Source organism: Anser anser (genome assembly GCF_964211835.1).
Source record: "Anser anser genome assembly, chromosome: 19".
NCBI lineage: Eukaryota > Metazoa > Chordata > Aves > Anseriformes > Anatidae > Anser > Anser anser.
The window spans coordinates 14,483,975-14,505,204 of NC_139740.1; the positions used below are offsets into that span (position 1 = coordinate 14,483,975).

Consider the following 21,230-nt stretch of genomic DNA (forward strand, 5'->3'; position numbering starts at 1 on the left):
CACGGGCAGGAGGGCTGACTTTCAAACATCCACCCCGGTGCTGCTGCCTCCCGTGAGCCCTTCGTGGTGCTCTTGCCTTCTCCAGGGAGCCGAGCACTGCGGGCGCTGTGCACGGCCCTGGGCCTCGTGCGCCGACCCTGGGGAGCCGCCGTGCCAAGCAGGGGGCAGGCAGAGCACCACAGCAGCAGCTTCACCACCGCAGCAATAATACGATGCACGGTATCCCTGAAATGCAGCCCCACCTCACCTTATTTTGCCTGTGCCACGTCTGCCAGGGCACCGCTGCTGTCGTTACCCAAGAGAGGAGCGCTCCCGGGACAGGCAGGCAGACGGGATTGTTTTTCTCTTACACACGGAGCCTGTTCGGAAACTTCCTGCCCAAGCCTCTCCCAGGAGCAGGGAGCTGAGCAGGGAGGAAGGCAACTCTTACTCACTGAAAACATTTACTTTGAAAATACGAGACTGGAAGAGGAATCGGTGAAACCATTAGAAATCGTTTATTGTTACAGCACACCACGGAGGTCACACACCGCTCCTGGCTCTTCCTCCCACGGAGGCACAGCGCAATGTTTGCTACAGGGATTAGAAGAGGAAGCCGCTGGCGATCTGCTCCCAACTTTCCTGTCGGGAGGTCAGCGTGCGGCCCCTTCATGGCACCCACCGGGGCAGGGAGCAGCCTTAACCCCTCCAGCACTGCCCAAATGCAGCTCCCACGGGGCAGGGGGCACAGACGGAGCGGCTCAGCACCCCGGCTGCAGTCACAGGCTGATGGCACAGCATCAGCGCAGCTTCCCCAGGGGGATGGTTTGCTCGTGCCTCCCTGGTCGCCGGGAATTTCGTGGGAAAGAAAAGGAGCACGCAGACCGCGACGACGTGCGCCAACCCTGCGTAACACGGCTTACTCAGAGCGCTAGCAGCAAGAGGTCCCTTCGAGACCTTCTTCTTGGGAGAGTCCAGCATTCATTCCTATGAGTCACAAATTAAACAGGGGAAGATTAAACAAGGAGACACCAGGCTAGCAACGGCCCAAAGGGGGCTGGAAGAAAAACGTCCCACCAGTGCTGCAGGCGCCACCGCGCCGGTGAGGACAAGGCTCTCTCTGGTGGAAAAAGCGGGCACTGCAAGCCACTCGGGGTGGTAACAGCAGCAAGAGCCTTGCCTGGAGAAAAACCACCACAGGAGAGTAAAACAGACACAGCTCTGCCCTATTTTAGCTTCAGCTGTGAAAGCTGAATGGCAGGCGGCTGTAACGCGGCTGTTCCAAACACTGCCTGGGGTCACCGGCGCATTCAGCATAGGCACAGGGATCGTTTCAAACCCCCCTCTGCCAATTTCGGAGAAAGTTGGTTGTTTTCTGTTGCACTGCTTTGTAAACACGTCTGTAGCTTGTGGGGCAGAGGCTTTGTTATGCAACGTTAATTAAGAGAGAGGCAGCGCGGTGAGATTGAAAATAGGGCAACCGCAAAGTGCACGCTGCTCGAGGGTTTGTGCCCCACGTCCTGCCCCTGGCAGGGCGACGTGGATACCCCACCAGTCCTTGGAACAGCACAAACGGAGATGAGACAGAAAGCATGACTTAAACGCAACAGAACAGCAACAAACAAACAAAAATCCAACACCCCCCAGTCGCTGCTGACTCCTCGCTGCAGGCTGGGGGGCAGCAGCCTCCGGGATTAGTTAGCGTGGTCTAGCACCAGGTCACAGAGCCCCAAAGGCAGCCACCGAAAGTCTCAGAGGGCGCTCTGGGTCCTTCCGCTCTGTCACAGAAACAGGGATTGAGGGTTGTGGCTTCAAGACCGTAATAAATAGAGATCTGCAGCGTCCTGAAGAGCATCTGCAAGCTGGCAAGTACGCTTGCTTCCAAGAACGGCTAAACCTGCCCACCACCTGGCTGGCCAGGCAGCTCTCCAAGCAGCTCATCAGCCACGCCAGCCCCGGCGCCCCGCTACACCGCGCTGAGCACCGGACCGTCCTCCGCAGCCAGGTCTCAGGAGAAAACGGCCTCCCCTCTAGCTCCTTACTGAGCAGAGCCTTCGGACTTAAAGAACTTCAAACTTCACGTCTGGTGCAGAACAAGCCTCTCGCCTACCCAGCCTGACCTTTCCTGTCTCCTGCACACGAGGAAATACCAACCAGGAGCTGACAGCGGGCAGCAGAATCGAGCTCAGTCCGCCTGAACACTGCAAAGGTGAACTCGGACTTTGATGAAGGTGCTGAGCCAACACGGGGTGACTTCTGGCTCCTAACATCGGCAGAATGCTCCTTGCTATAAATTTTAAGAGGCTCAGCAGATTTCTTAACTCCACTTCTGCATTCGGTGCCACGGATTGCCAGAGGCAGAGCGGGATCTGAACGGGAATCCTTACCAGCTGCCTCTGACTCATGCCCGGAGAGCAGCTCCTCACCTCACACAGAGGTTTGTGTCCCTCTCAGCGAGCGCTGCTGCAGGCAAAGTCAAGCAATCACTCCTAGCTTCGCCCCAGTGAAGCACCCTCACGTATGCTGGTTTTGCACGAGCTGCCAGAACCGTTTCCAGCTGCGGCACGGAGGCTTTGCTGCCTCCCCCGGGCTGCCTGCACCCAGCCCCTGCCTACGGGGCCCCCGCGGGTCCCTGCTCGTCCCAGGCAGCCTGATCTAGGTGAGGACAAGAAACATCAGCAGCTCTTCCACAAACAGAGCCAGAAGAGGAGAAGCAGAGGGACAGAGGTGTGCGGACACCAGAAAGGTCAGGAGGGTTCACAAGCGCGGTGGCCCTAAGACAGCCACAAGCCCTCCAAGGGAGGGCTTGATGGGGATTCTGTCAGAGCAGAGGCAGGTTTACAACTGAAATCAAACCAACCAAACCTAAGAAAGCATTTGGCTTTGGAAGTTTGAGAGTTGTTATTTAATCCCGAGACAGTGCAGCTGAGTGAGTTCAGAATTTAAGTTACAAAAAAAGAAAGCACTAGAAAATAATCTTGATACAAGAGCAATAATCAACCAGCTGAGGTTCCCCACCCTGCGCAGGGAATCCTGCTCCGCAATCCGCCCAGCACAGCTGGGATGCTGCCAAGGCATTGCTTGTTCCCAGCACAGGCTGGGATGGAAACTGTCCTGGGTGAAAGTTATGGGGGAATCCCCAGAAGTGGGAGTTAGGATGCTGCCACAAGCTCTGGTTTTGGCCTGTTCTTGACTGGTGCTGGTTCTGTGGAGGAAAAAGAAACTTGTTACAGAAACAGAGAACACAAACAATCTCCAGAATCATCTCCCGAGGAAGAACTACGACTCTCATTTCACTTCTCAAAAGAGCAACAAATGCTTGCACAGTGCCTGGAAAGTTACTGAGTTGTAAGTGTTCATTATAAATAATTCTACATATCCCGTCTGCCCCTCTTTTCCACAGCACTTCAAGAATTAAAACAGTTTCAGAATGTACCCGACACAACTTCAGCTAGCTCCCAGCCCAGAGAAACAGATCTAGAACAGCGATTGCTCGGAGGGCAGGGGGTGGGCAAGCTTTGTCTCCCCTTTGTCCCGACAACGCCAACCTAAAGCAGGCTCAGCCAGCTGCGTGCTGCAAGGGCAGCTCGTATTTTATTTGGCCGTCCTGCGGTCACCACGCAGAGATGACAACTGATCCGTGTTTACTAAACAAGCACTACGACTAAACATCTCCCACAGCCCAGATTTCTCCCGGCCAGATTCCATGCAGAGGAAGCAGCTTAACGACAGCCCCTGGGTTGCACAGGCCGGGCTGAAAACCAGCTTCTGCTCACCCGCCTCGCTGCCCCCAGTGCAGGCCCTGCCTTCAGCTTTTCAGCAGGGACAGCCGCCCGGTAACACTCTGCTTTCTGAGCCCTCTCCCCCTCCTTCACATCCAGCTGCACAGCCCCTGCTGCTGAGGCTTTGGGTCGCGCAGGAGGGAGCACGGCATCACACCGGTTCTGCGGAGCCCACGCTCCAGCAGCCCTGGAGCTCTGGGGCTCGAGCGACCCTCACCCAGCCAGCTCAAAACCACTGTGGTCAGCTGCAGGAAGGTCAACAGAGCTTCAAACCATCACGAGTCTCACTGAAACCTTTTTTACTCCTTCTTTCCCCTCCCTCCCCCAGTGTGAATGCTCCTATCTGTGGTAACCAAACATCATCCTTGCACGCCAACACGCTGTGTTGACATGCTGGGGACCAGTCGAGTTTTGGATCAAGCAGAGGGCCAGGGAAGGAATCCCTCGCGGAGCTTCGCAACGTGACACACCGCAGCTGGCAGCCTACCAGCAGGTCCAGAGCGTGACTTGGGAACGGCAGGTGCAAGTCACACAAGGGGGAACTCTTCCAGGAATGACTAGATGCTGACTAACAGAAAGGGACCAGGGCCTTGAGGCCTCTTAAGGTAAAGGTTCAGCAAAAAGGGGTTTGTCAGAGGCACTTACGGTAAGGAGAGGGTCTCCAAGTATTGCACAGAACCGAAAAGAAAGCATACCTGCGATCTCTTCCGGGAGTGGCTCAGAAGGAACTTCTGGAAGCTCCAGCTGTTCCTGCAAGACATTAAAGACAACACATGACACACACCCCACGCGCCAGGCGGCGGTCCCAGACCCTTGCACCCCAGTTTTGTGCCAAGGCTGTTTGGGAACAGAACAGTAATAAAAGAGACTTCACAGACAAACAGACATCTGCCCCCAGAACTGCGGGAAGGGCTATGGGTTTCAGCACTGCCCAGTAAGTGAAGCCAAACCAAGCCAGTGTTTGGAGCCACGGGCAGCACAGAGATGGGTGGGAGTGATAACGTACGCTGCTTTCTGTTTATCTGAGCATGACCCAGGACTTTCATTCAAGATCTTCAACTACTGAAGTGGAATAGCTCTCCAGTAAGAACAGAGATCAGCTGACTGTAACAGTTCGCAAATAAAAGTACAACCCTTAAAATCATCCCATTTTAAATGACCCCCGTGTATGGAGCAATTAGCTTAATCTTTGCTGACACAGGAATTAGGCACAAACAGGTATAACTATAACAGGTAGCAGAAGAAAAGCTGTCACGAGTGGTAAAAAGACACATTCCCCTACTGCAAACAGCTTCCTGGAAACACACGCTGCAAATAATTATAAGAACATCAGATTAATCCTACCTGAGTAATAGTGTTTAATTCTTCTAGAATGGCATCTTCATCCTCCTCAGTCAGGCTGCCAGCCAATAGCTCATCTATTTGCTATAAAAGTGAGGAAGAGACATACTGTAGTCAACAACAATGCACAGAAACAACTCTGTGGCTTACGGCAGGATACGTGGATGTGGGAAATCAACATAAACACAGCCTGAAGGGGTACTCAGAAAACTAACAAACTTAATTTTTCTGCAGGCGACTAAGATTCAGTTCCCAGCCTGATTGCCTGTTAAATAAGGCTGGGAACATACTGCACGCCAGAGGAATTCGGCGTGGCAGGCTGCCTCTGCTCACAACTGTTCATGCGCACAGTACGTACCCTCTGGTACTCCACAGCATCTTGGGTTTCACCTATTATTCTTTCCACTTCTTCTATTGACATAACCTGAAGAGACAAAATTCGTGCGTAAGTGAGGCCTGCAGGGAGACAGCTGCAAACACCCAGGGCCCAGCCTAGTCCGAGGCAAGAGGACGCTCAGCTGAGCCGCTCACACATACCTGGTGCATCTTGTTCAGACATTCGTTGCCTATTTTCAGGCCCTCGATGACCTTCATTTCGATCTGGGTGAACTCAATATCCTGGACCTGAAACAGGAAGGCGAGGGGGAAGCATCACTGGCTGTCACAGCCCGGGTACAAACTGCCAAGATTCCCAGAGAAAATGCAAGGTGAAGACAGCCAAGAGTCCCAACAGAAGCCTAAATTACACCAGCAGCATGAAACACGCACACAAAAACTTTTAACACAGGCAGGCGCAAAAGTATATCCAGCAGGCCTTTTTCTGGCTCTCCAGCTGACCATCTAAGCTGAGGCAGTAATTTCACCGACCACACCAGAACAAATACATCCGTTCCTAAAACCAAGGCACCAAGACAAACCAGAGGAAGTTTCTCCTACAGCTGCCCGCACTGCGACTAAAGTTTTACTAACTCACCGAACAGGTATTTAACACGGAGCCTGCAATACGGACTCAGACCAAGCTCACGTTGACTCTTTAGAGAAGAGCCATGGCACGAGGCTGATCTCAGAGAGCTGCGCGTTGGGCAGAGGACTCTGCCCCCGGCAGGACGTGGCAGCTCCAAGGCAGTCACCCCCGGCCCAGGACGGCGCTCCCCCCGCACGCAGCGGGCTGCCCGCAGGGACAGGCCCAGCTCGCGCTTACCATCCGCTCCAAGTTGCTGATCTGGTTATCCGTTCTGTCCAGGAGCTGCTCTTGGTAGCGCTTCTTCTTTAGCAAGAGCAGGGCTTTTCTGGGGGAAAAGAAGAGCAGGACAACTCAGCACAGAAGAGAGCAGATGAGCCTAAAGAGGTCGCTTTAGGCGACGGTACTCGTTTAAACAGTTCTCGTTTCGCGTTTTTTTCCGAAAGAGGAGAAACAAAATTGTAAATTAAATGCGAACTCTGAGCTGTTCCTGTGAACAATAAGGGTGAGCCAATTAATCAAGCATAAACTGGCTACCTAGCACCTGGAAACGCAGGTGTACTTGGTGGGGACGGGGGGTTTATCGTGCTAGGGGGTTTGTCGTGCAGCCACCCAGACCCGAGCCCGGCCACAAAGGGCAGCGGACGGATGGAAAAGAAGCCTCAGGGGACCCCCCCCCCGCCAGCAGGGCCCGGGGCCCGCGGGGGCTCGGCGCCGCCCCACTCACTCTTTCTTGCCCTCCTTCAGCAGCTGCCGGGCCAGCGCTCGCTCCCGCTCCAGGTTGAGGCTGATCCGCTTCTGGTACTGCCTCAGCTTGTCGCGCTGCTGCTTCAGCTGCTGCAGGGACACAGCGGGGCCGCCGTCACGGCCGGGCCCGGGGCAACCGGGGCAGCCGGGGCAGCCGCCGCCGCCTCACCGGGCCCCACCGGGCCCCACCGGCCCTCACCGCCCCCCAGCCCCCGTTACCAGCACGGCCTTGTCCTGCTCCGTGACGCGGCTGCGCCGCTTCCTCCCGAACAGGTTCCCCATGGCCCCGCCGCCGTTCGGCCCCGGCCCGGCCCCGGGCGGCCCGGCCCGGCCTCCCCCCGGCCTCCGCCCCCCGACGGCGGCCGCGCAGGGCCCGGCCCCGCGGAAGGCGAGAGCGGGGCGAGGAGGCCGCGGGGGGGCGGTAGCGGGGCGCGGAGGGGGCCGGGAGAGGGAATTTGGGGTGTGGAAGGGGCTGGGGGTGTGAGGGGGGCTGATGGGGATGGGGGGGGGTGTGGGGCGGGGGGATGGGGCAGTTATAGGGCAGCGGGGTACGGGGCTTGTAGGAAATAGGGGGTGTTGGGGAGGGGGGTAGGGGGTGGCGGGGTATAGGGGACGGAGAGTGGAAGGGGGGGTTATAAAAGAGGAAGGGGGTTGTAGAGGTGGGGTACGGGGGTTGGTGGCCGTAGGGGGTGGGGGTGTAGGGGTTAGTGGCTATAGGGGTGGAGGTATAGGGTTAGTGGCTATAGGGGATGGGGGGTTACAGGAGAAGGGTTACCCCCTGTATGGGGGATTTATGGGACAAAGCATTCAGGGGATGGTGGGGGTAAAGGGGAGGGGAAGGGATGGGGGAGGCTGTAGGGGTTGGGGCAGCACTGGGGGGTCTGTAGGGACAGGGGGCTATGGAGGATGGGGTGTATAGGGGAGGGTGGCTGTAGGGGGTGTGGGAGCGGTGGGGAAGGGGGTTATGTGGGATGGGGACTAAAGGGATGGGGGACTGCAGGGAATGGGGGGTATAGGGCAGAGGATGGGGCAGTAAAGGCATTGGGGGCGTGACAGGAGACGTGCTGGGGCAGGGGCAGCTGTGGGGTCCCTGTGGGGAGAGTGGGGGGGTCCCAGGGTGGGGACAAAGGGGGCCCCATCCCTGTTCTCCCCCGCAGGGAGGTGCTGCCGTGTCCCCACGCTCCCGTGTCCCCACACCTGGGATGTGTCTGCACGGGAAGGGCTCTGGCCCTGGGTGCTGGGTGCGGGCAGGACACGGGGCTGGTTTTCCTTCGTGTTTCACTTCCAGCAGCCGGGCAGGAAAAGTGCTGGTGGTCCCGCAGGCGGCGGCCGTGGCCGTCTCCGTCCCAGAGCAGGCAGCGCCCTCCCCACGTGCCGGAGCCTCGCAGATCCACCGGTGCGTCCCTGAGGCACCACGTCCGATCCCAGGGCCCCTGCATGTCAGAGCCCCTGGGGCGTGCACACCTCGGGGCCTGGTGCTGTGCAGCCCCCTCGTGTCGCGCTGCCTCTGCCGCGCCAGCCGCAGCGGGTTTTGGTCGTGTGGCGCCTGCGATACGGCGCTCCCCGAAGTGATCTGAGCTCACTGAGACCACTGGGATTTGTGAGACAACACACCAGAAAACGCCCCTTTTTCACCGCCGCATTTTTCTCCCCAAATCATCCGTCGGCTTGCTCTGCACCACCTGTCGTTCCCAAATACATTTTCACCTCTGGAGGCCATTAGGATCTGGTTCTCACTTCCATGCTGCTGCAAACCCAGAGCAGCAGCCAGAGGCAACAATGTGAGCATCCCTCAAACGCAAGGAGCAAAGCCCCCCCGAAGCCTCCTAACGCTGCCCCCCTGCTCCCCCATCAGCACCAGCCCCAGCTGCAGGGAGAGGGATTTACACCGGCAAATCCCCGGCGGCTCATAAGCAGTGACCTGGGCTTGTGCAAATCTCTTTTGCCCAGGATCTCGACGTGTAAGCGGCCTCTTTGTGTGCAAACAGCCCCAAATCACACAGTGTGCCACCTAAAAACAGAACGTGGCTGCTGGACGCAGCTCTCCCTCCCTGCCTCTTACCCTGCAGCACTGCCCCCTCCCCACCTCCGGCCCAGAAAGCGATCCTCAGACCGTGAAGTATTTCTGCATTTATTTTTTATTAACCATTTATTTGTTTGTAATTGTTTTACTCTCACATTACAATTGTGTTCTGTTTTTTTTTTAATATTTTTCTGTTTTTGTAAAATAAATAGAGATAAGTGAACTTTTAGGTAGGATGCTCTCCAGATCCTTGGTTAAACTTCATGATTGAATCTCTGCATCAGACCTGTGAAAATTCAGCCCACACACACGCGCTTAGATGAAAGCTAAACAGGCCCAGTTAGTTAAAAACCCATCTCCTGGCTGCGCAGGCTGGCGGGGCACCCGGGAACGCTGGTGAGGAGCAGCAGCTTCCCACTGTGCACCTCCCCATCTTGCCAGGTATTTCTTGTTCCTTTGACAAATACACTGATACAAGTTAAAAATCTATCGTTTGTTTTTTAAGCTGTGTATGTTAATCGGTTACGTGTAGATCCCAAACTGCCCCCACGCCTGCCAGAAGCCCACTGCTGGCCCCGGCGGTGCGGGGCGCGCAGGGTGGTCGGAGGCTGGGGGCGCGTACCGCTGGGACAGGCTGGAGCAGCACAGGAGCAGCTCAGTGGGTCAGGAAGAGGCACAGCTCTGTTAGACCATAATTAACTTTTGGTAACTCAAAAGTGGACTTCTAGGTAGTATTTCCTTAAGTTTAAAGCCTTTGATCCATCATCCTGGTGGCCCTCTGCCTCCCTGCTACGGGGGAACAGCAGCAGTGCTCAAGGGTAAGGACGCAGTGCCCGGCTTTTGGCTTCTCTCCGCCTCCACCGTTCATGGAACCTCACCAAATGAATATCCAGATGTGCATACAGCATTTCATATTCAGCTTCCCTGCAGCAACGCTGGAATAGCAACTGGGCCAGTTCCTCTAACCCTGCATGGCCCAGCTGCCTCAACGCGCAGGGACCTGGATTATCTGGTACGCAAGGAGCGGCGGCGGGTCAGATCCACTCTGCAGGTGCCGTGGCAAAGGTAAAGCCGCCATCCGCACAGTACGAGAACATTTCTCAGCCCTTCCCTCATTGGTATGTCCACCACCGTCAGCCTCGTTGCTGGCACAGTTTGCTGGGAGCCTGCAGACCCAGTATATTGGCCAGAAGAAAAACCGGGGACTTTTGGATTTAGGAAGCCTACCTTTGTCAATGCAGTGATTTTTGCACAAGCGCAAGTTCTGTTCTTGGGCAGCTTAAATTGCACCACAGCAGCACTTGAAAGAAACCTGCCCTTTGGCTTTGCCTACCTCTTCCCCACAGTGACCTCCAGACACATCATGGACTTCAAAGGACAGAAACATTCATTATACAGACTCGGAAGGTGCAGATAATGGAGCTGCCTTTCCCCTGGGTAGCTGGGATAAAGGTGTTTTGCTCTAAGCAGGACGACCTGCTGTCTTCCCTCTCTTTAGTGATTCTCTTGTGCTCAGATCACGTGTGGCTGGTTACACACCCAGTCCTTGCAGGGACACACGGACAAGCCACAGCCACGTACACAGTGTGTGTAGCTGCAGACACACAGCCACCAAGTGCACAAATACTCATGTCCATCACCTTGCTGAATATTAGCACGTTGGAGCGAGATGAAAGCCTGTGGCTTGAACCCGCAGCCTCCCCTGCCGGCTGGGCAGTTTCCAGGTTATCAAACGCGTTTGCGGAGTTCACTGTGGGCAGGACAGCGACTGCAGAAGTAACAGTGACAGAGACACCCCCGCCTGCACCAGCACCACGTGCTTGGGTGGAAAGTGGTTACTTCAGCGACGTGCTGGGATGACAGAGATGCTCACGCTCTTTCTTCCCTCTTTCCTCTGTGTGCACCCTTACGGTACGGTGGCAATCCCGCTCTGCTCCCGTCACCTCCTCAAGCCACTTCCCTCAGGATCCCTGCCTTCCCTTGCCACCAAGCCGTCCTCTGTCTCTACTTCCACTGGAGGGGAAACTGCAGAGAGGATAAGGTTCACGCGGAGGAGACACGTCCCTGCCTCCCCTGCCCATGCTCAGGCAGCGCAGGAGCAGGCGCACGGTTCTGCAGGCGGGCAGCTTGAGTCTCGCTGCCCTGCCAGAGGAGTTGCTGTTTGGCACGGGGTAGGCAGCAGCTGGAGGGGTCCCGTGGTCAGCTCGGACGCACAGAGCTGTAGGCGAGTCCTGACTTCAGACCTCAAAGCAACCTACGCTCCAGCAAAACATGGAAACAAAGACTAAAACAAAAAGCCCTTTTCAAGGGTACTGCCTCATCCAGTCCAGAGCTCAGGAGCCGTGTTCCTAACAGAGAAGCCAACCACTGGAAACAAAAATAAAATGTTCCTTTTCTGTAGCTTTTAGAGGATACAGCTGAAAAAAAAATAGGAGATTGTCTCTCTTCCCCTTGTCAAAATCATCAGTAGCTAAGTCAGGAAAAAAAAAAGTTCAAGTTACGGGTTGCAGCAGCAGCCAACACTAAACATTCAAGTCGATAATTTCACTATGTACATTATAGGTGAGACACGGCCCTGCCCGCTGGGACTCCCTTCTCTGGTGACGCTGCCACGAGCCGTTATCTGATCCGCTTCTCCACTGAGTACACCGAGATGTAGTAGTCATTGCTTCCGACTGCCAGATGAGGCTGTGGAAAGAGCAAATCAGGGATAAACATACAGGTGTTACGCAGCGATGAGAGGCACATCGCAGGGAAAATGGTAACGGGTGACATTTTCAGCAGCAACACCCAGATGCTGGAAAACTCTTAAGTGCATCTGCCAACGCAGCCCTGACGACATTTTGCCAGGACCTACACTGTCGCAGCGAGCTCTGTGCCCATTTCAGCCAGCAGAAAAAATGATGGTGACTGTTAGTTGCCAACACCTAGCATAATTTTTCCAAACGACTGCAAATCTGCTTGTTAGGAACAGTCGCCTGGACTGAAAATTAACATTCCCTCTCCTGAGAGGCCCAGGCACGACCCCGGCCATGGAGACCCGGGCTGGATAGGGCTTTGTGTGCTCACTTATTTAAAGAACAAAACATTTCAAATCACCCACCACTTCCACCTTTGTCTCCCAGACTGGAGGACAGCAAAATCACCGCTGAGCTTTCTGCAGAGTGACTTTTCAACACCAAAGAGGAGATAAGTTCTCCTTTAAACCCCTTTACCCTCAGGATGTAAAACGTATGTGACCTTTGCAGAAAAACAGCTTTCCTTCTGCCTGCCCAGCTAATACCACAGCAGAAGGTGGCACAGCTCTTCCCTCCTGTCTTCCAGGCCCTTTATCATTCCCACTGCTGTTTCCCATCACATATGAAGTATTTGTGTTCTGATTGGCAGGTTTCCAATACAACTCTCTCCCTAAATGCCTTCTTCTCCTGTTTTTCCTACCCATTCACATTGGTTTTCAATCGGTCTTTCAATCTCCTTTCTCTTATTCTCTTCTCTGTGTGAGCAGCAGCCCGTAATGCAGATGGGCACCTGCCTCCTAGTTAAGTAGCAAGCAGCTTCTCTAACAACTGACTGCAGAGCCACCTCAGCTATATTCAGAAATTTCCCTTTTACTCTGTTTTATTCTAGACTTTATCAGCTTATGCCTTTAAGTTTTGCAGATCTTTTTTTTTTTTGACAGTTTTTCTACTGCACAGCATTAGGTCTTCCTACAGCCTTACATAAGCAACAGCGTAAAAGCAGCCCCAGAGACAACAAGGGTGAGCCTACTGTCTACAAGAACAGAGGCACGGAATAAATAAGCACACAACATTTGGCACGCTGGAAGTGAGAGACTGCACCTCTCCACTCAGCTCCAGGCAAATTCACCTTGGAGGATTTCTGTGGCAAGAGACAGAGCTACACCAGGCGGCAGACCCGGAGTGATGGGAACAGTATACCAAGCTGGCCCACAGGTAAAAAGGGCTCAGCAGCTGGCAGTCGTGTTCTGGTCTTAGCTGCACATCAGAAACGAGCAGCACTGGTGGCACCTGCGGTGTAGGCACCTGGAACAGGCTGGAGGACGAGCAATGAAGGACCCAGGCTGGAAGGGAGGCTCAAAGGGCCTTCAGAAAACGACGCTGGGACAGCACCTCTCCGTGCTGGGGGAGTCTCTGTGCCTTTCCCTCATCCAACACCAGCTTTAACTAAGAAATGCAAATTCCAAAAGCCAAAAAGAGAATACAGACCCAGTGAGGATGGAAAGCCAGGCAGCTGATGGCTCCAACTCTTTGTCCCATAAAACCATCGTAGTATTTGATATTGTTGATCAGCTCACCATTTCCATTGTAGATTGCAGTGAACTGATTCATTGAGCCACTGGAAAGGAATTAAGAGAACACGATGTCATTGACAGTGTTGTGGTAACACCGGTGTTATCACCCACAGCCCCTTTTTCAGCTGGGGAGACCTCAGCTCATCAGGCTAGTGTGCGAGGAGCTCTTATAAGCAGTGAGATCGACTTCAGCTGTACCATGGCAACCTCAGTACAGAGAGATTTGCAGAAAGGCTCGAACCACAGCCCCCTGTTACACTGTGTGACCGAGAGAGAAGACATGAAAAGCTGATGTACGCGCTCACTGGAAGCAGATCCCCCTGCAACCTCCAGGACACACGGCTGCGGACCGGGTGCCGGTCCCCTGCTCCGTGCCCAAACACACACGTGCTGAATTTATACAGGGATCTGACATGGGAGTGAGAGACAGCATGCCGTCACTCTGCTGGCAGTGGGATGCACTAAGGCATGGCGGGGATAAAATACCTGAACTGAAAACATGGGAATGAAACTGCATTTTTTATGGTGAGGTTAAAACAACAACAAAAAAACCCACGAATGATGTCTGCAGAGACAATTTGTCCTCTCTTTCCACTCCAGAGATGCAGGAGGTGAAACTGGAACTTACCACGCAAAGAGGTTGGCTTGTGGGTGAATGTCAAGAGCCGTCAGCCCTTTGACTATCTGAAGGACCTTCATGGACTCTGGCATCCGGGGGTCGAAGAACCGCACATCTCCGTTCACACTGCCAACACAGGAGTTTCACAATGTCAGGCTGTACCCGGACCAGATCCTAAAGCCCAGGGAACTGAGCCATATGCCTGTCTGCGAGCTGACCACCTGCATCAGAAAATTAGGATAGAGAAGACACGCACCCTTGCCTTCTCTATCAGCGCAGCTGAATTTCCACTGATGTCACTTTTATTTGGTACCATCCACAAAGCATTAAGAGCTGTGCAAACAGCCTGCCTCTGCCCTCAGGAGCGATCCATTAGTACTTTTATCACTTACAGCCCATCACCGAGTGCAAGTGCCTTTACTGTTATGTCATACCCAATACACTAAGCTACATGTCAGAACCAAATTCCTTCTCCTTTTCACAGTAGGAAATTGTGTTAGAGAACTGTAACCAGATGGGATCTGCTGGTACGATCTATTATGCCAAATGCCTGGACACAGACGCATGTTCTTGCTGTCCAAAGTACTCTGTGGACCAGGCGTAACAAATGCTGCTTAACACTCGGGCGGTATGTCAATCCTATTAATGACTTTATCAGGGAAAAGACAGGGGAGAAAGCAATAATGGCAGTGACAGGATACTGCACTTAGTAGATGAAGCACTTTTCAAACACAAATGATTCGTTGTTGTTAAGAGATCTCTCTGAATTACATCAGTAGAATCACATCTGTTGAAAGTGAAGAGGATGCATCTTCCCCTATAGCCCTGGCACAGAGGGCTGAGGATTTTGCTATGATACATCTGCTCTTCCGTGCTTCTTAGAAGAGACTGATGTAGGGAAAGACCCACAGAAATCTTACGGAAACTAAAGTCAGTGTCAACTCATCTGACCTTATTCTACTGGCAGCAGAAGTAAGGCTTGCTTTTGGCACCACAACTTTTAAAGCGTTTCTTCCCTCCAAGTAGTATGACAAGATGACCATATACAACTACAGAGTTAAGAACATCTGAAAGCATTAAGAAGCATATTGCCTTCAGTTTCTTCACCTCTGGAATATCTAATAGTGATCAAAAGGCTGTTATACAGGGTTACTGATATCATTATAAGAAGCTGCAACTCCAGCTGTCACATAATTAAATCCAAGACAAATTAAACTTCGGGTTGATTTCATTCCTGAAGACTGGATAGAAATATTATTTGAGAGAGATCAAATATACAGTAAATTCATTTAAAGCTTTGAACCTCAATACGATTGAAAATGGTTCGGAATATATCGGAAGACCATGTAAGAGCTTTAAAATGGAAACGAAATTCTGTGGTGAGGGGACTACTTATGAGAACATGGTTTTAAGAAAGCACAGCCCAAGTGAACAATAACAGTCATCAACAAGTCAACAACAGCTAACTACTAAACCAGGATATTCAGGTGTTTAAGGACCTTTTCAGACAATGCTGTCAGCCTGACAGAAGCAGGACTGCTGATTAATTAGATGTAGCTTCCAAACGAGACATGGGGAAAGACATTGCCCTAATGTCCTACGTAATTGTGTGTTGCCGTTGTAGAGCTTGCCAGTAACTAGGAAACAAGCCTACCATACATTTGCCAGCTCCAAATTCTCCCATTATTCCACGAGTGTTTTGGGGGAAGTCACTAGTGAACTGCTGGAGAGCAGGAAAATGCTGTGGCGGCACTAGCACGTAGATCAGAGAGGCTGAGCGAAACATCGCGTGGTGAACCACTGCTGAATGATGGAGAGAAGCAGAATCCGGGTCTGAGTCACCCAGCCTGTCTTGCAAACTCCCATCCCTGGTCTGGATGAAAAGTTTCTCTACGATTCAGAGAATTACTCTACAAGCAATACAATGCCTTGAAGTTCTTTTTTAGGAAATAGTTATGCCAGGCCCTCTTACATCCTAACATTTGTTGGGTTTTTTTTGAACCTTGCTGTCAACTAAAGGCCAGTGAACCGGGATAAACTGAGAGTGGTGTGGTTTGTCTTAAACAGAGTTCCTCTGGGATGGGACCAGCCCTGCCTTTTGAGGTATAACATTTTCTCATACTTCGTCAATCCTGAGAAAAAGCATCATTTGTTCATGAGGGCACTGAGGAGAGGGAAAAAATGAGCCTTCAGATACAGGCTGGCCAAGTATACAAGCCTGACCCCTGGGATTGTTGAAAGAGATTACAGAAAGGAAGATTAAAAACTCTAATATGTGAGCTTGACAAATCTGTCAGCGGCATCACTTAAGCCCCTTTCTGAAAATCTTAATAATTTTTTGCCGGCCCATCCCCCACTCCAGGAATGTTCTGCACCCTAGAAAACTGTTTTGTTTTCATTTTGTAATCAAGAAAAAGGGCCTCTCTGTGTGCAAACAGCGGTTTTGTGACAATAAATTATATTCTGCTGTTCTTTAATGGCTAAATATGTATATGCTGCTCTCTATGCAGTATTTACCAGGCAGCAGAAATGGATTTATGTGTAGAAAATTGCTAAACAGCAAAGTAATCCTGCACAGCAATATGCCCAACAGATGCAACATAAACCTCCTTCCTTCTCATGTTCTATCTCAAATGACCCCACAAAGATGCTGACAATCAAGAAGAACAACCATAAGATATGCTATATCTAGCTTAGGTTTCTGGTTCACTTGATTCCTCCCTCACATGCCTCGTGATAGTGATTTCAGCACAGATACCTTCTTGTTTACTCTCAAACCTAACCAACAGGCTTCCAAGGAAAGCTTCACTTTTTTTTTTGCCTTCTCTCTACCACGTTTGAGCAGGAGTTAATTACTGAAGCAAATGTCAACCTAAAAGCTTTACGCTCTTACCTTCTGAAATACCAGAGGTGGATTTCAAACAGAAAAGCAAGCTGTGTTTAAGAGAAAACCGCTCAAAGAGTAAAAGCTCTTTTACCTGACACTCATTATGTTGCCTTCAGGATGTTTCTGTAGGTATGCCTTCACCACCCAGGCTGTGTGCTCTCGGTAGGTCATGACACGGCTGGGGAACAAGCAGAGAGGAGAAACGTTGTGAAGGGAAGGTGGAGGAAATGCGAGGATCCCACCGAACCCGGGAAGTTACCATTCACTCAGAGCCATCCTCCTGTCGAACACGCGGATGGAGCCATCACCCAGCCCTGCCACGATTAGCGAACGATGAGAATCACACGAAAGGCTGGTCACACAGCTGTCCGCTCCGGTGGGGATGTCCTAAGGAGAAAGCACACAAAAGCCCAGTTGAGACCACGGTGTGTCTTCAGGTCTGCAACCCCAAAGAAAAGGTGCTAGAGTCAAGGAGCCAGACGCTCCCTGCGCCCTCCTCCTCTTCCATGCACCATTCTGTACATCAGTCCAAAACTAAACCAGGGTTAAACCCTGATCTGCGCTGGTGCAAAGCTTTTCTCCAGGCTCTCTGGACATGACCAGAAGTGAAGGAGCGGTGGCCCTGAGGATGACGGTCACTGCTGCTGTCCTGTGTCAGAGCCACGCAGCCCACAGTTCGTCCCAAAGAGCCCAGAGAAAGAATTCCAGCAAACTCAGCTATTGGTTCTGGTTTACAAACCAAAACCAAGGCAAGGTCTGCTTTGTGAAGGAGAAGTTAATGTTATTCTCTACTAAAAATATCTAATTAGTTAAAGTAAATGGCCAGAGGAGTTATTTCTCCATAAACCATCTTTTTTGGATACAAGTTTTGAATGCCACTGGAATGGCAGGCTGGATGCTAAATATTTGGAGGAGAAAAGTCAAGTAAGATGAATATACCTGTAGAAAGGAAAAACTCATAATGCCATATAAAAACACATATAAACCCAGGCACACAGTATGGTATAAGGCAATATTATCTACGAAAAATCTGCTCAAGGAACAAGGCTATGAAATGTCAGCCCTTCTTGTGCACCAAATCAATGCCCAAACAACTTTCAGGAAATAATTCTAATGTCTCTTGTAGAAGAATCTACAGAAAAACCCTGAACAGCAGAATGCAAAACAGACCGGATGATTGATTTAAGAGAAATATTTCCTACGCAATAAACCCAGGTCTAATAAGGTTTTAATTTTTATTTTTTTTTTAGCACTTAGCTCTCTTCCTCCTTTCACCATTAGGATCATCACTGCACCTCTGCAGCACCCCGGTGTTTGCTGCAATGGGCCAAGTTGAGCAGGAGACAGCAGGACTGGCTGAGCGTGACCTCCCTGCCCTCCCAGCAAGGCAGCGAGTGCTGCTGCAGCAGCTTTGGTGCTCCTGAACGTCAGAGCCTGACAACACAATGAGCTGCCCAGCTACAACGTGGTGCCACAAAACCTTTTACGCAAGATAAAGCTGGCTGGTGCTGTGCCACTTATCAATCCTTGCTTTAGGACCACGTGAGAGGAAGATTCAGGTTATCTCATTAGATGCCAGACACTGTGTGCATTAAAAACAAACAAACAAACATGGAAAAGGAAGACTGGAGCTTGCATGGACAGCTGTGCTGGGAACATGTTGCACATTCTTATTCTGATGCTTGCTGCTTTCCCCCTTTCTACTTGCCATAAACAAAAGAATTATTTGGAATTATGTCTATGATGGGTATAAAGAAAACAAATCAATTGAAATAGGTAAAAACTAAGTAATATTGCAAAAGTAGGAGGACAATCAGGAGGCACGTTAGAACTGCATTAGCTAATTTCACACTTCAATCCTATTTTTGCTTCTGTGCATATTCACCTTTCCTAGTTGCTATTCACAGCCTTGGCTGAGTGAAGAAGCTGTTGGCTGGAGGCACCAAACTTCAGGGGCTGTTTTCAGACAGCTATTCTAACTGCCTAAAAGCAGATCATGTCTTTGAAGCAGAAACAAGCAGCAGAAGTGAAAATGAAGTACTTGCTTCTTCAGCTACATCCAAAGTGCTTCCAGAGGTTCACTTTTTTGCAGTTCAAAGAGTGGGAAGGCACCTTTATTAGCTTGGATTACACAGCCCTGCTGCTCTTTGTGCTGAATTTCAGTTTCCCAGTGTTACTGAGTCAGGAAGTTTCAATCACTTGAATTTCAACACAACCAATCTTTGTAATTAAAAAAGAAACAACGTGTTTTTAGATACTTTCAATACAATCATTAATCCTCGTCATTTAAAAGATTTTCACCTCCTGAATTTTGATGTTCCCTAATTTACATAGAAAAAACAGTATGTGAATGTAATTAAGATCAACATAGGCTTAATTATCCGGCATTGCAGGGTCAAAGTGTCATAATTAATGTTCATCCACGGGTAATTAATTTCTAGCAGCTTTGAAAACTGGTCTTCTTTTTCTGGCTCCAGCATGGTGACTTCATTCTCACGGACCAGCTGCTTCTCCTTGTAATTCCTCAGAACCTTTTACTTGGTTACAATTGACACGAGCGCTCGCACTGCGTTTTCCCCATTACACAGTATGGAAATTTATGCCTGACTGACACAACACGTTTGTGTTGCCTCGTTTCAGAGGTGCCGTGCCCCGTTCCGAAAGCCCCTGAGCACCCCAGTGCGTGGGTCTGCAGCCCCCCGCAGGCTCGGAGACACGGTCGCGCTTCGGTACCTGGGCGATGCAGCACCGAGCACATTTCTGGCCTGAGTCAGCCTGGCTGAAGCTGGCAACAACCCCCCTGACTTCATCTGAGCCGCGTGTGGTCAGGGGGTGCTGGTGTTTCTGGCCCGCTGAGCACTCGGGGCAGACCCTGAAGGTACGTGAGCGCCGAGTGAACGCGGCCTCCCTGGAAGCAGGCCCTCGGCCCACAGGTGCAAGAGCGGCACTGTGCTTTGGTCAGTGCTGCGTGCTTCCAGAGAGGTGGGGATGGTCCGAGTGGTCTCTGCCACCCGGCCAGCTCACCACTAAGTCTCCTGAAGGATTTTTATGCTATTTCAACTGCATGCTAATAGGAAATCCTGGCTGCATCCTGGTGACTGCCTCCGGATTTCAGAGGCCTCACCTTTCCCAGACGTTACCACACACCATCCAGAGCAACAGCAGCAGCTTCCAGACCTGACACTAAGCATGTGCTCTTTTTTATTTGTCTTGTAACACGACTCTGAAGCAGGAAAGCAGCGGATCCGGAACCATGGGCCTGTCAGCTCTTCACAGACAAGTCTCAGACGCTTTGGCAGTGCATGGGTAGCTAGCTCGGTGTGTGGGATGCTCTGGGAGAGAAAAGGTTACTGGGACAAGCATGCAAATGTTACCTGCACTTTCATTTCCCGATCTGTGTCCCAGATCCGGATTATCCTCACGTCTCCCGAGGTCATGAGGAGCCCGGTTTCTTGTTCCCAGTCGACCACCATTCCTGCTCCTAGGAGAAAACACAGGCAGGGTGTGCAAATCACTCTCAGCATCAGCACAGGCGCTAATTACAACACCAGTTTCTGTAGCACAAGGCCGTGATCCTATCATAATTAGAGAAAATTTACAATCGCATACACACACATCCATACATCCTCCAAATAGGATTAAATCAGCTGGTCATGGATTTGAGTCCAAAATATGTCTTTTACCTCTTTGCTAGCTCAAATGCTCAGAAAAGCCTAGGAGCAGATGGCCTCCACAGGCAGGGGGATGCAGCGCTCCAGGGACTTTGCGAAGCTGCTGGGGTCTTCTAAGGGAGTCCGAGTAAGTTACCCACCACCTTACAGGATACCAGACTAAATGAGGACTGAACTGGTGACATTGCACACAGCGAGAGGTGAGAGTCTTTGGATTGCCATGATTCCTCATTCTAATAGAAATCTGGCTGAGATGTTCCTAAACAAGGAATAGCAACATCCTTGCTGCAAGATACTGAATTAAACAGCTTGGTAGGAGTAAAAACTAATTTGCTACACTGACAAATAAGGAGGGAACATTCTGCAATTATACTGACTGAAATACATTTATTAGAGCTTTTGATCCTCATCTTTAAGGGCATAAACTGATTGCTCGTTGAAGTTTACCAAAAAGTCCCCTTGTAATTCTCTTGCAGCATGGATGGATTTTCTATCCCCCAAACACTTGACATTGGCATCTGCTTGCAGACAGGTTGGTAGACTGCATGAGCTGATGAACTTCACTGGCATGGCAATTTCCAGAGAAAAGTGTATTTCACCTCCTTTCCCAGCTGGGGGAATAAAATGTCCAAAAGCTACAGCGTGAGCTCCCTCACCTAAGCATGGAGCACACAGCCATCAGAACAGAAGAGAGATTTGTGCCTGGGAAGTAACTGGCAGTGAAACCCCTGAGTCGATGGGGGAAATCCCCAAGGTACTATTTTTGAATAATTAGAAGAACTTTTGTACCACCTGTGTGCTGCCTCCCCAGCACGTAAATGTTTTGCTTGAAGCAGAGAGCTGCACACCAGCTATCTGCTGCTGTTCGTACTGCAAAGGCTGACCGACCCCAAATCTACGAGTTTTCC

General features: G+C 51.3%; 2 protein-coding genes across 3 annotated transcripts in view; both read right to left on the reverse strand.

Moving 5' to 3' along the window:
• Positions 1-474: 474 nt before the first annotated feature.
• Positions 475-7,188, reverse strand: CHMP6 (charged multivesicular body protein 6). The gene is made up of 8 exons (XM_083804962.1): positions 7,030-7,188; positions 6,791-6,900; positions 6,304-6,391; positions 5,640-5,726; positions 5,461-5,526; positions 5,106-5,186; positions 4,457-4,511; positions 475-3,184 (listed from the first exon to the last, which is right to left on the reverse strand). Exons 1-8 carry the CDS (start codon positions 7,090-7,092, stop codon positions 3,132-3,134), a joined length of 603 nt encoding a protein of 200 aa, XP_083661088.1. The 5' UTR covers positions 7,093-7,188; the 3' UTR covers positions 475-3,131.
• Positions 7,189-8,932: 1,744 nt separating this feature from the next.
• The window catches only part of RPTOR (regulatory associated protein of MTOR complex 1), a 145,522-nt gene continuing 133,224 nt past the window's right edge, over positions 8,933-21,230 (reverse strand). For both annotated transcript variants that reach the window (XM_083804969.1, XM_083804968.1), the window contains 6 exons: positions 20,026-20,132; positions 16,911-17,038; positions 16,743-16,829; positions 13,774-13,890; positions 13,060-13,189; positions 8,933-11,521 (listed from right to left, as the gene is read on the reverse strand). In XM_083804969.1, coding sequence (XP_083661095.1) covers positions 11,453-11,521; positions 13,060-13,189; positions 13,774-13,890; positions 16,743-16,829; positions 16,911-17,038; positions 20,026-20,132 — 638 coding nt within the window. In that variant the 3' untranslated portion in view covers positions 8,933-11,452. The remainder of the gene's footprint in view (positions 11,522-13,059; positions 13,190-13,773; positions 13,891-16,742; positions 16,830-16,910; positions 17,039-20,025; positions 20,133-21,230) is intronic.